This window comes from Stigmatopora nigra, chromosome 10 (assembly GCF_051989575.1).
Source record: "Stigmatopora nigra isolate UIUO_SnigA chromosome 10, RoL_Snig_1.1, whole genome shotgun sequence".
Classification (NCBI taxonomy): domain Eukaryota; kingdom Metazoa; phylum Chordata; class Actinopteri; order Syngnathiformes; family Syngnathidae; genus Stigmatopora; species Stigmatopora nigra.
This window is the reverse complement of record NC_135517.1, coordinates 6474202-6485238: the sequence shown is the minus strand read 5'-3', so window position 1 is coordinate 6485238 and position 11037 is coordinate 6474202. Positions and strand designations below refer to the sequence as shown.

General features: G+C 41.7%; 1 protein-coding gene across 2 annotated transcripts; it reads left to right on the top strand.

The window, feature by feature from the left end:
- The first annotated feature begins 410 nt into the window (after positions 1-410).
- Positions 411-11021, top strand: tmcc1b (transmembrane and coiled-coil domain family 1b). Of its 2 annotated transcripts, none has more exons than XM_077726655.1 (8): positions 411-761; positions 2809-2959; positions 4674-4717; positions 6273-7035; positions 7977-8396; positions 8570-9054; positions 9197-9332; positions 10057-11021. In XM_077726655.1, exons 4-8 carry the CDS (start codon positions 6433-6435, stop codon positions 10375-10377), a joined length of 1965 nt encoding a protein of 654 aa, XP_077582781.1. In that variant the 5' UTR covers positions 411-761; positions 2809-2959; positions 4674-4717; positions 6273-6432; the 3' UTR covers positions 10378-11021. The 2 variants fall into 2 exon arrangements, with proteins under 2 accessions (XP_077582781.1, XP_077582782.1); XM_077726656.1 differs by having other exon boundaries at positions 413-761; positions 6770-7035.
- Positions 11022-11037: the final 16 nt, after the last annotated feature.

Here is an 11037-nt window from a genome sequence, read left to right as displayed (position 1 = left end):
AAACTTGTGTTTTTCATTTGTTTATGAAAACTTTATACGTACATAGTATTCATTTATTCACTCTTAGTCCTTATCTTGGATAGATAAGGGATGGCCCGATTCAAATCGGCCGATCGGATGGCACGATCAAACCGACCGATCGGATGGTCCGATTCGAATCGACCGATCGGATGAACCGATTCCAATCGACCGATCGGATGAACCGATTCGAACCGGCCGATCGGATGGCCCGATTCAAATCGGCCGATCGGATGGCCCGATTCAAACCGGCCAATCGGATGTCCCAGTTCCCCCAGCCAATCGGATCACCGGATTCAAACCGGGTTAGGGTACACCTTTTTCTTTGTCGCCCCTTCCTGTCCCTTCTGGGTACTCCGATTTCCTCCCACATTCCATGCATGGTAAGCTGATTGGACACTCTACATTGGCCCTAGGCATGGGTATGAGTGCGAATGGTTGTTTGTCTCCTTGTACCCTGTGATTGGCTGGCCACCTATTCAGGGTATCCCCCGCCTCTGACCCGAAGTCATCTGGGATAGGCTCCAGCACCCCCCGCGACCCTAGTGAGGATAAAGCGGTTGAAAAAATGAGTGAATGAATGACTTGTCCGTCAATTTGTGAGTAATGTATTCCCTCGTGTTCTTCAGCAGTGTACTGGTGTTTTCTGTTTTGACGCCGCGCACGCTATGTGACGTAACCGTGGGAGTGTTCCTCCGTCGGGAGAGATGAACGGTCACCAGCACAATCCTCTCAGCGCCCACGTAAGTTGACGCCGACGAATCTGCCGACTTTGTGAATTATTGTCCGTGTCCGATCCCTCCCGCGTACCCCTGTCCGACCAACGCAAGGCCCCGATCTTCTCGGACTAGTTTAGGAGCTTGACTTAATGTTCGCCCCCGGAGCTAGTTAGCCGCGTTGGTAAGCTAGCTCAGGAGTTAGCCAAGATGCTAAGTGACAGCCTGATTGGCCAGCCAAGCCGCTCGGTAGTCGATGGACGCCCGCATGATCCGACCGGCTTTTCGGGGTGGGGTGAGACGTCTTTTGAGTCTGGTTTACAGTTTAATGTTACAAATGCACATTGGTAGGGGAAAAAAATAAGTATCCACGAGGCAATCATCTGTCAAGGACAATTGTGTACTGAAAATTCTGGAAAATGATTGGGAATATAAACTGATGTGACAAATCAGCAAGTTTTTGTAATTCTAATTTTGCATAAGGACAAAACCATCTTGTTTGTCAAACTTATCTTCTTATTATTCCTAACATTATTATTATACAGGTATGAACTACTTCAAAACTCCACTCTGTACTGATTCTGTATGGCAATTGCTACCCAAGTGTGAAAATTCACGACGTGATGACTGACAAAACGAATAAAATATAAGCTTACTGGAATCAAATAACATTCATGGCCGCATCAGTGGTCTTGAATGACCCCAATGTGTCTCGACATAAAGTAATGGATGACTCTAACCAAGCTCGCCTCTCGCTTTGGGGCGCCGGTGGGCCCCGTGCAGTAAAATAAACACCCTCAGGCGCAGCAAGTTAGCTCATCCTGCTAAAGAGTTTCAGTAAAACCCAATAAAACACCGAAAAAACAACGTGCCCAACGTATAAGTACCAGGAGAGTGGCTTAAAGTGCACCTGTGTTTACTATCTACATCCAAGATTTCTCTTAAAAGAGTGTTTTGAGGGTGTTAAAGAAGGGCCTGTGAGCTTTGGCTAGCAAGCGGCTTGTTTCATCCTCTTCTTTATCTCTAAACCGTTGAGCTCAAGCTATTTACAGTCAAACAGTGGTTTGTTTGTACTTAACATATCAGTCGGGTGCTATTTACTTATTTATAACAGTGCATGCAATTGCCACATATGTACGGGGTCTGCAAATTGGTCTTGGAATGCATGTACAAAAAGAAAATGGAAATACATTAAACATGCAAGTGTATTGACACCTTGCCCTTGTTTTGTTGTAATTTGAGATTGCACAAGACCGCAGATCTCTTAAATAGGGCGTCATTCATTAATTAACATGTGTGTAATTACTGTTGAGGGATCTTGGGAGTCACTACTGAGAGATTAATTAAACCAGGGAAGCCGAACACGCATATTCATCTTTTTTTTGTATACACGCAAATTCATCATATTTTGTATGTCTGTGGCTTTTTTCCTCATTTCATGTTTCTCTTCTTTTTATTCTCTCTTCAAACCCTCAAATTCATCAGGACCTATTAAGAACAACAAATAAATTAATCTCATTTTCTGAACCGTTTTATTCTCACTAGGGTCGCAGGGGGTGCTGGAGCCTATCCCAGCTGACTTTGGGCCAGACGCGGGGGACATCTTGAACTGAACTGTGTCAAGGATGTCATTGTATGGGCTGTTTTTCTTAAAGTTGGAACTAGCTGTACTTGGTATTAATTAAGGGCCGCTTTATTCCCACGCTTGTATGCCCCCGAGCTCGTTCTTCAAACTGGTCGCTTAGTCTGACTCATGAGTTCAAATGTACCGATGAACCTGTCGTACTTGTTACTGAGACATGGCCATGTATTTTGTGTACTCTCCCGCTTACGTGCACTGGACTGTTGTCATTTTTTTTGTGTGTCTTTGTCATCATTTACTTGAAGAGAACGTGTCAAACATTTGCTGTACTTTTCTCTTCTGCTTTAAATAAACAACCTTTGTACTAAAGGTCAAATGTGACAAGTCCCTTTTTATGTTTTGTTAAATAACTGCCTCCTGTTTGTGGAGTTAGTTTGTATCACATAGAAAACGTACTCACAGATATTACTTTCTTTTTTTTCTATCTTGCAGCATGTGATTTTTCTAAATTCTAATGGGAACAGCTGACTAAACAACAGCCACCGTATCACAGTTTCATTGGGAGGACTTAACCAGAAGAGGTGGTCCTGGAATTTTAATGCTGTTTGTTGGACCACGTAGTTGCTGATGGCAACATCTGAAGGTATTTTGGGGTATTTACTTATTTGTGTGTGTGTAATCTAATGTAATTTTTCCCCATTGGTTCTTTCAAAAGAGGGTCATTATTGCATTTTTTTTTTACTATCTCAGTATTTTAAGTGGACTGGATTGTAGGCATTTAAAAAAAATGGTTATGAAAGAATACAAATTGCCTCACAGTTGCTTAATGGGTCTACATTATAAGTAAAAGCTTAAATACTCCACAACACGCACAACACTCAAATGGTGTGACCTTGGAGCGCTGCAATGTGCAACGAGAGATAGGCGGGCGCGTGTTGGCTGACCCATTTCAGCAAGATCACTTTGCTCTGAGCTTAAAGATGGGCGCTGCTGTAATTTCCTTGCTCTCAGGGGGGGTCTTACTCCAAGTCTGTGAGGAATGATTGCTTTCAAATATCTGTGTGGAATCGCAGTCATCTTGAAGATAGTAATCTTTGATAACTGAATCAAACAGCTGATTCAGCCATTGCATTTAGAGGTAAGATCTTGAGCCCGACCCTTGGGCCTTGAATTGTAAGTTATCTATAATTGTGTTTCAATTTGTAAATATCTTAAAACCTTAATGATACTGGCGGTGTAAATGTTCACTGTAAAATGTAAACAAAAAAAACTCCTTAACTTTGTCAATAAGTGATGAAACATTTGGACAAAAATACTAGAAACTTGCCCTGGACTTATTGATTTCATAGTGAAATTGTTTATTTCTTGTAACAGCCGATGAATATAAAAAGTTGACACACCCAAGTTGAAATGTGTTGTTCTCTAAAGATTGCCACAATCATGTTGAAATGTTGATCACCTGATCTTTTAGATCTGTATAGTGTTGCTCACACTTGAAACATGGCACCTTTTGGAATTATAACACAAGCACAGCATATTATTAAACATTTACTCACACATATTTCTGGGCATTTTGTTATGGTCCGACAAAAGCAAGGTTGTACTTTTTTCTCTCTCTCCACATTTCTAAAAGTGTTAATCCTCTGATGCTCACTGATCCGAGCTCTTGGAAAGCACACGGATCACGTGAAGTCATCCATTATTGCCTTCCATATTTAGAATAGATGATCAAAAAAGGACGTAATAGGGTTGCTTTTTTGCTTGGTTATTTTGCTGACTCATTGGAAGCCTTTTATCTGCTAGGCCAAGTGTTACCCAACAAGAGCATATTGCAAGTCATAAGCACTGTACATCAAAGGACCCTCTGTATACATTAAGCAAGAATTCACAATCTAAAATTAGATTTAAACTTTATTTCATCCTGTATTCGGGAAATTTCCTTATTTGCAGTAGCAAGACAGCAACAAGCACAGACACAGAAGACATTGTAGACCTAGTTAAAAAAAAATGGAACTTTTTAGACTACTACTCAAAATGGGAATACATTTAAATGCCTTTTGACCAGAAAAATGCAGACAGTCCACTGTGCATTTAAGAGGTCTGGGTGGTACGTCAAACTACACAAATACCACGTATCATCTCTAGAAGAATAAACTGTGCTTACGCAATTAAAAGTTGGGTGTGTTTTCCATTTCCTCACTGAAACGGCACACCTGCTTTTGTGCGATTCTTGTCACCATTCAACCGTTGGATGACTTTGCCATAACACACTGCATGAGTCGCAAACTAAAAATTCTTAAATTGTGTGGTTGCAGGTTAGTTTGCGCACTCATGGTTTTTTTCGTGTCTTTCTTTAGCTAATCCTGCTTTGTGAGTTGGAAGAAGAGAGGTTGGGCGGATGGTAAGCAATTTTCTGTCTTTATTTCTTTTTTTTTTTAATGGCTAGAATTCTACACTTTTCCTGCTGTTAACAGCGCAAAGCTGGCCTTGTCTTTTAACTACAATAAATTACAGGTTTAAAGCTTGAAATGAAAATAAATGAGGGGGAAGAAAGCGCCAGTGAGGCATGAATAGTAAATCTGCTCGTCATTTTCAATTTAGATTTTTACTTGTGTCGTTTCATATTTTGTCTTCGTCTCAACCATCCAAACACACATTTGAATAATTTCTGAAATTGAACCTTTTTGTACATGTTGGAAAATGTATAATCAGAAAGTTGGGCTGAAAACTATTATTGTTTGAAAAACTTCATAATTTCAGAAACTGTTCTCAAGATACACATTTTTTTTCTTTAATGTAAACATTTTGGTTTGTTTTAGCAGGTTGGTGCTGCGAGTCATGCCACGTATAAATCGGTGTGTAAAAGTTAAATGTACATTTAATTTTAGTAATAATTGCTTATTTGGATCAGCAACTTTATTTTCATATATGAAAAATACATGGTGGACAGAGTAATATTTTAGATGGTAAGGTAAGTTTATTGGAGTAACAGAAGATGTGCAATATAAACCAAAATATACTTTTACAGGTAGAAAAAATTGGAAAAAAATATCTTCTTTTAACATTTAAATATCTGTACGATATGGTGTAAAAAATACGGTAATCCCAAGAAAGTACAATGTGTTACTGTGCAACAATTCATCACATTTTGCACTTAAAGAATCTGTATGGGAAGGTTTTGTGAAAAAAGGCTTTTCCATAAGGATTTGCTACAAATGAGATATCCCGAAGTATATTTCAACAATATAATGAGCCACAATTCAATATCTACTGTGGTACTAACGCAAAAGAGCAAATACAATGAATGTCCTGGGAGGGCTATCCCTGTCCCCCGGGCTGAAATCATTGAAATTTTGTGGGTTGATCCGGAGCAGTCTGTCAAAGCTTGGCAATCATCAAGCCTAAATGAACTGGAGATAACTCCAAGCTAATGGTAGTAATTATAAAAATCAAAAATAAAACAATCAGGTTTACTAGTTTGAACAATAAAATAAAACTATATAGTGTATTCTATTAAATGCAGGTTAAAAATGATATGCAAATTGTTTTTGTTTATGTTTAACACTGTCCGAACTTAATTGAAATTAGAGTTGTACATATTTTTTTTTAATTCAGATTGCACATCTTCTGTTAGTCCAATACATTTAGTTTCACTTCTGAAATATTATCCTCTCCATCAGTTTTTTTTTACATATGATATTGATAACACCATTTGATTTATAAATGAAAATAATGGGCCCGCTAAACATTTTATTCCATTGTATTTTATAACAATTGAAATTGTAAGAAAAAAATGGATGTCTCTGCACCAACATTGTTTTTCTTAATCACTACTTTATATTCTTGTTATTATTATTATTATTGTATTCTATTATATTTTCTGCTTGTTCTGTTAATCACTCACTCGTGTTATTTATTCATTTATTTTTTCCTATCACTTTTTTTTTTTATGTTAGACAAGCATGACATTGAACCAAGCCACAGATGCATGCCTACTCAAAAAATTCAACTGAGCGCCATCCGACCAGCCTCTCAGACGGGAGGTCTGGGGGGGTGTCGACGCCGCGTAGCTAGTCCCGCGCACCCCCCGCCCCCGAGTAGAACTGGAGGCCCCTGATGGATCAGGGCTGTAGTGAGCAGCATCCAGAGGACGCGGACTCAGGAGGCCGGGCAGAACCGGAGGGCAGTAGAAGGGCGTCGGAGTCCGAGCATGGTTTGTCCAAAATCACCCATAACGCCCTGGAGAACATGGGAGCTTTAGGCCATGGCCTCAAACAGCTGTTCCAGCCCCAGCGCCGACGTTCGTCCGTTTCCCCGCACGACACCGCCGCTTCCTGTGCGGGAGCTCCTGTATCCGAGACCACCGATGTAGTCTCAGAAGGCGGGGACACCCGTGCCCCCTCGGCTCTCTCCTTGGATTCTGACAGCCCTGCCGCTTCCGCCCCTCCTGCAGCTCTGAGCCGTGTGCTGCAGCAGATCCGTGGTGCTCCACCAATGATGAAGCGAGGCACCAGCCTGCAGAGCCGCCGCAGCAAAGCGGGGGTCACCGGGGATGCCCCTCAGAAAGGTAGCCCCCAGATTCACCGGCGCAGTACGCACGAGGCCCTGCTGCAGGCTGGGCGCCCTCGCTCCTCCTCCACTACAGACACGCCTACCTGCCCCGCCCTGGCTGACATGCTGCTTACATCTGGGTACCATTCCACTGAGGAGCCTGACAAGGTCAGTGACCCTCCACTCTCAATTGAGAATGTCCTAATGCACATTTTTACATTTTTTGATATAGTTTCAATCTGAACCAATTTGTTTTGCCGATATTAATCCGATGCTGATACCAATACCTGTACAGTCCTCTACTTACAAAACTAATCGGTTCCAGAACTTTTTTCGTAACTTGAAAATTTCATAAGTCGAGGTGTACTTTATATGTAAATTCCCACTCAACTACTACTAAACACTTTAAAATTGGTCAGTGTCTCAATTTTGTATGAAAGATGTAAGGAAGTAAAAACGTTGTCAGTCAGCTTCTGCCGATGAAAATAGATTGGATTTGTTGTTGTGTTAATAGCAGCCAATATGTTAATTGAGTGCCCTGTAAAGGGTTAAGACTAAGTCTCAACAGGGCAGGCTCACAAATCTCTGAGGGATTTTCTCAGATACACAGTATTAGTGCAAAGGGTGGGGATAAGCAAGTAACTAAAAAGCTCATTGTTTGCTAAATAAGGTTGCTTGTGTGTATGTTTTTTTTTTTTATAAATGGACACTCGTTCTTAGTCTTGAGAAAGTGATAAGCTTTTGCAAGTGAGGTTTGGGCGAAAAGAGGGGCAAGAAGATGGTTTCTCTGAGTCATTTTTTGTCTCACTTAAAACAGCAAGGGGAATAGTGAAGTCTAAATGCCAGAAATGGCTGTCAAATCCTAAGAGAGGAGTGATTGAATTTTTTTCACCTTCTCTAAATGTGTAAACCCAATCTTTTATTTGTTAAACACCCATTTTTTAAAAGAGATTTTTTTCAAATAGCACAACAATTGTCTTTTGGTTCTAAATAACATTAGAAAATATGAATTGTTTGTGGCCCTGTATGTCCAAAAGCTAATATCAGCTATAGTTTAAATGTACTGGCAATTTGGAGCCTCATATTTCCCTTTTTTTCTCTCTCTCCAGTCCGATCGGTACGATGGTTCAGCTCCTGCTGCTTCACCTAACGCTGTGTACTGTGGTGCGGATGGGTACGACGTGGTGGACAGTACCCCGGACCCTCAGCGAACTAAGCAGGCCATCGCACAATTGCAACAGAAGATTCTCAAACTCACGGAGCAAATCAAAATTGAGCAGACGGCTCGTGACGACAATGTGGCCGAATACCTCAAATTGGCCAATAATGCGGATAAGCTGCAGAGTGTGCGGATCAAGCAGGTGTTTGAAAAGAAGAACCAGAAATCATCGCAGACCATCCAGCATTTGCAGAAGAAGTTGGAGAATTACCATCGCAAGCTCCGTGAAGTGGAACACAACGGCATCCCACGTCAGCCCAAAGACGTCCTACGTGACATGCATCAGGGCTTGAAAGATGTTGGTGCCAAGGTCTGTGATTTTTACTTCATTTACTATAGATTCTATGGATCATTCTTTAGTGAGAAAACACGTTTTAATATTTTGTAAAAATTACCATGGTAAACAGTCCTTATTAAAATGTCTGGAATGCCTCTAAGCAAAAGTTGTTGTTTTTTCAAAATGTCTTTTTCTGGCCATTCCAGGTGACAGGTGGACTCTCCAGCATTTCCCACGCCACTCACTCTGCAGCCGGCGCCGTGGTGTCCAAGCCGAGAGAATTTGCTTTCCTCATCCGCAACAAATTTGGCAGCGCCGACAACATCGCCGCCCTCAAAGATTCTCTCGACGAGACAGCGGGAGACGAGAGCGTGGGCTCCGGTGGCGTGAGGACCCTCGGCGTGGGACATCTACAGTCCAGTCCAAAGTACGGCAGCGAGGATGACTGTTCCAGCGCCACCTCGGGCTCTGCTGGAGCTAACAGCTTTACCGGAGGCCCGGGTGGTCCCCCTAGCTCCAGGGGCAACACACTTGATCCTTCTCAGGCGTCGGGATTGGATGGTATACTCCATGAGATTCAAGAGTTACGGGACAACCAAGGTCGACTTGAAGAGTCCTTTGATAACTTGAAATCGCACTACCAGCGCGACTACACTATGATCATGGAGGCTTTACAAGAGGAGAGATTCAGGTAATGCAGCCCTCAGTATTATGCCGTAGGCTAATATCTAGTTTTATGGTGCATGGAAGCGACTAATGTACATTTTTAGTCCACATTTATTGTCACGGTGGGCTTATGTAAGGGATTCACTGGCATCTGTGCTGAAACGCAGGTGCGAACGCTTGGAAGAGCAGCTCAACGATCTCACCGAGCTGCACCAGAATGAAATCCTTAACTTAAAGCAGGAACTCGCCAGTATGGAGGAAAAGATTGCCTACCAATCCAACGAAAGAGCCAGAGACATTCAGGTAAGCCATACTGGTGGCACCTTTGTTAAACAAATATTGAGTCACCTACAGTGCGCTTAAACTTCCTATTTAAACACATTTTACATCGGAAAGAAATTTCATGACACAATACCAAAAAGTATGTGAAATGAGGATACTTTTGCTTAAAACAAAATCAAATTTGCACATTGACACTAAAATATGTATCTGATACTTACAACACCTTTAAAAAAATGATGGAGAAAATTAGCTTCTGTCTCCTAAAAGTCGGGCCACTCATAATTCAAAATTTTGCACTATACTTAAATAATGACTTCTAATGTACGTACCTTGGAAATCCTCATCAGATGATTTCAAATAGGAAGGGCTCCAAGTAACAAAATAATCCAGGATAATGTCAAATAAAAATTGTTTTACCAAAGCCAACTTGAGTCCCTAGATCAGATTTAACTTCTTACGGTTTGGAGCTCTCCTGTGGGAGAAAGTGGGAAATGCATGTCGTATTTATAGTGAAGAAAATACAATGTACATTTTTATTCGATTAATCAATGAGTCACAAGTTCTGATTTTACTTAAGGTTTGTCGCCCTCCTGTGGTAGAAAGTGGGAAATGCATGTCGTTATATTTATAGTGATGGAAATACAATATACGTACATTTTTAATCCGATTCATCAATGCTTTCGTAGTTAGTCAGTGGAAATATTTACACATGTTCAACTTGTTTATCGGTACGTGCAACCCACAGGAGGCGCTAGAGGCGTGCCAAACGCGCATCTCCAAGATGGAGCTGCAGTTGCAGCAGCAGCAACAGCAGGTGGTCCAACTGGAGGGTCTAGAAAACGCCACAGCGCGGACGCTCTTGGGAAAGCTCATCAACGTACTACTGGCCGTCATGGCCGTACTGCTGGTGTTTGTCTCCACCGTGGCCAACTGCGTGGTGCCGCTAATGAAAACACGCGGCCGCACGCTCTCCACGCTGCTTCTGGTCGTCTTAGTCGCCTTCCTGTGGAGGCACTGGTACGCCTTTGCCGAGTTTCTGCATCGCTTCCTGTTGCACCCCAGATGACGTGACAGTGTGCGGGACTCCAGGCTTTTAGGACAAACCGCGTGGCGGCACGTCTTCAAACGCTGATCGTTTTCGAAACTCGAGAGAGAGACGATACGACTTTGGTGCAATGGTGGCTTTGAGAGAATCGCACACTTTATATCTCTCTTGTGAGTCAGTTTGTTTACACACGGACCACTTTACATCATCACCCCCAAACAAAAAGACATGAGATTTTTAGTGCTTTTAACAAAAGCCCCACAACACTGGTGAGGGCGTATTTATTTGTTTTTAGCTGATGTCCACATTTTTAGACTTTTTTCCGCCATCCACCCAACTGCGCATTCTTTCTTTTTGATTTTGTTCAACTCTCGTGACCAAATCTTCCCCAATTTGCAAACTTGGCGTTTGCACAACAACGCCGTGCACTGTCTCCAAATGATCACTCTTAACTTTTTATGGAGCAAGCAAATCAAGTAGAAGTTTTACTGCTGAAGATGACCTATGAACTCAACTAACATACTTGAAAAGCACTGCAAGTGCTTCAAGACTCAGTGCTTCCGTACTGTTTCTTTTTGTGACAATGAAATAGTTAAGGATTGATTTTTGTTCTTTTTATTTAAAGTCCAATAAATTTCTTCTTTTAAAAGGTGCGATTCAAGTAATACATATATCTGTCAC

Coding starts and splice junctions, on each gene's coding strand:
- tmcc1b (XM_077726655.1), top strand. CDS start 6,433: ATGGATCAGGGCTGTAGTGAGCAGCATCCAGAGGACGCGGACTCAGGA. Junction 8,397..8,569: donor TGAAAGATGTTGGTGCCAAG/GTCTGTGATTTT, acceptor TGGCCATTCCAG/GTGACAGGTGGACTCTCCAG. Junction 9,333..10,056: donor AAAGAGCCAGAGACATTCAG/GTAAGCCATACT, acceptor TGCAACCCACAG/GAGGCGCTAGAGGCGTGCCA.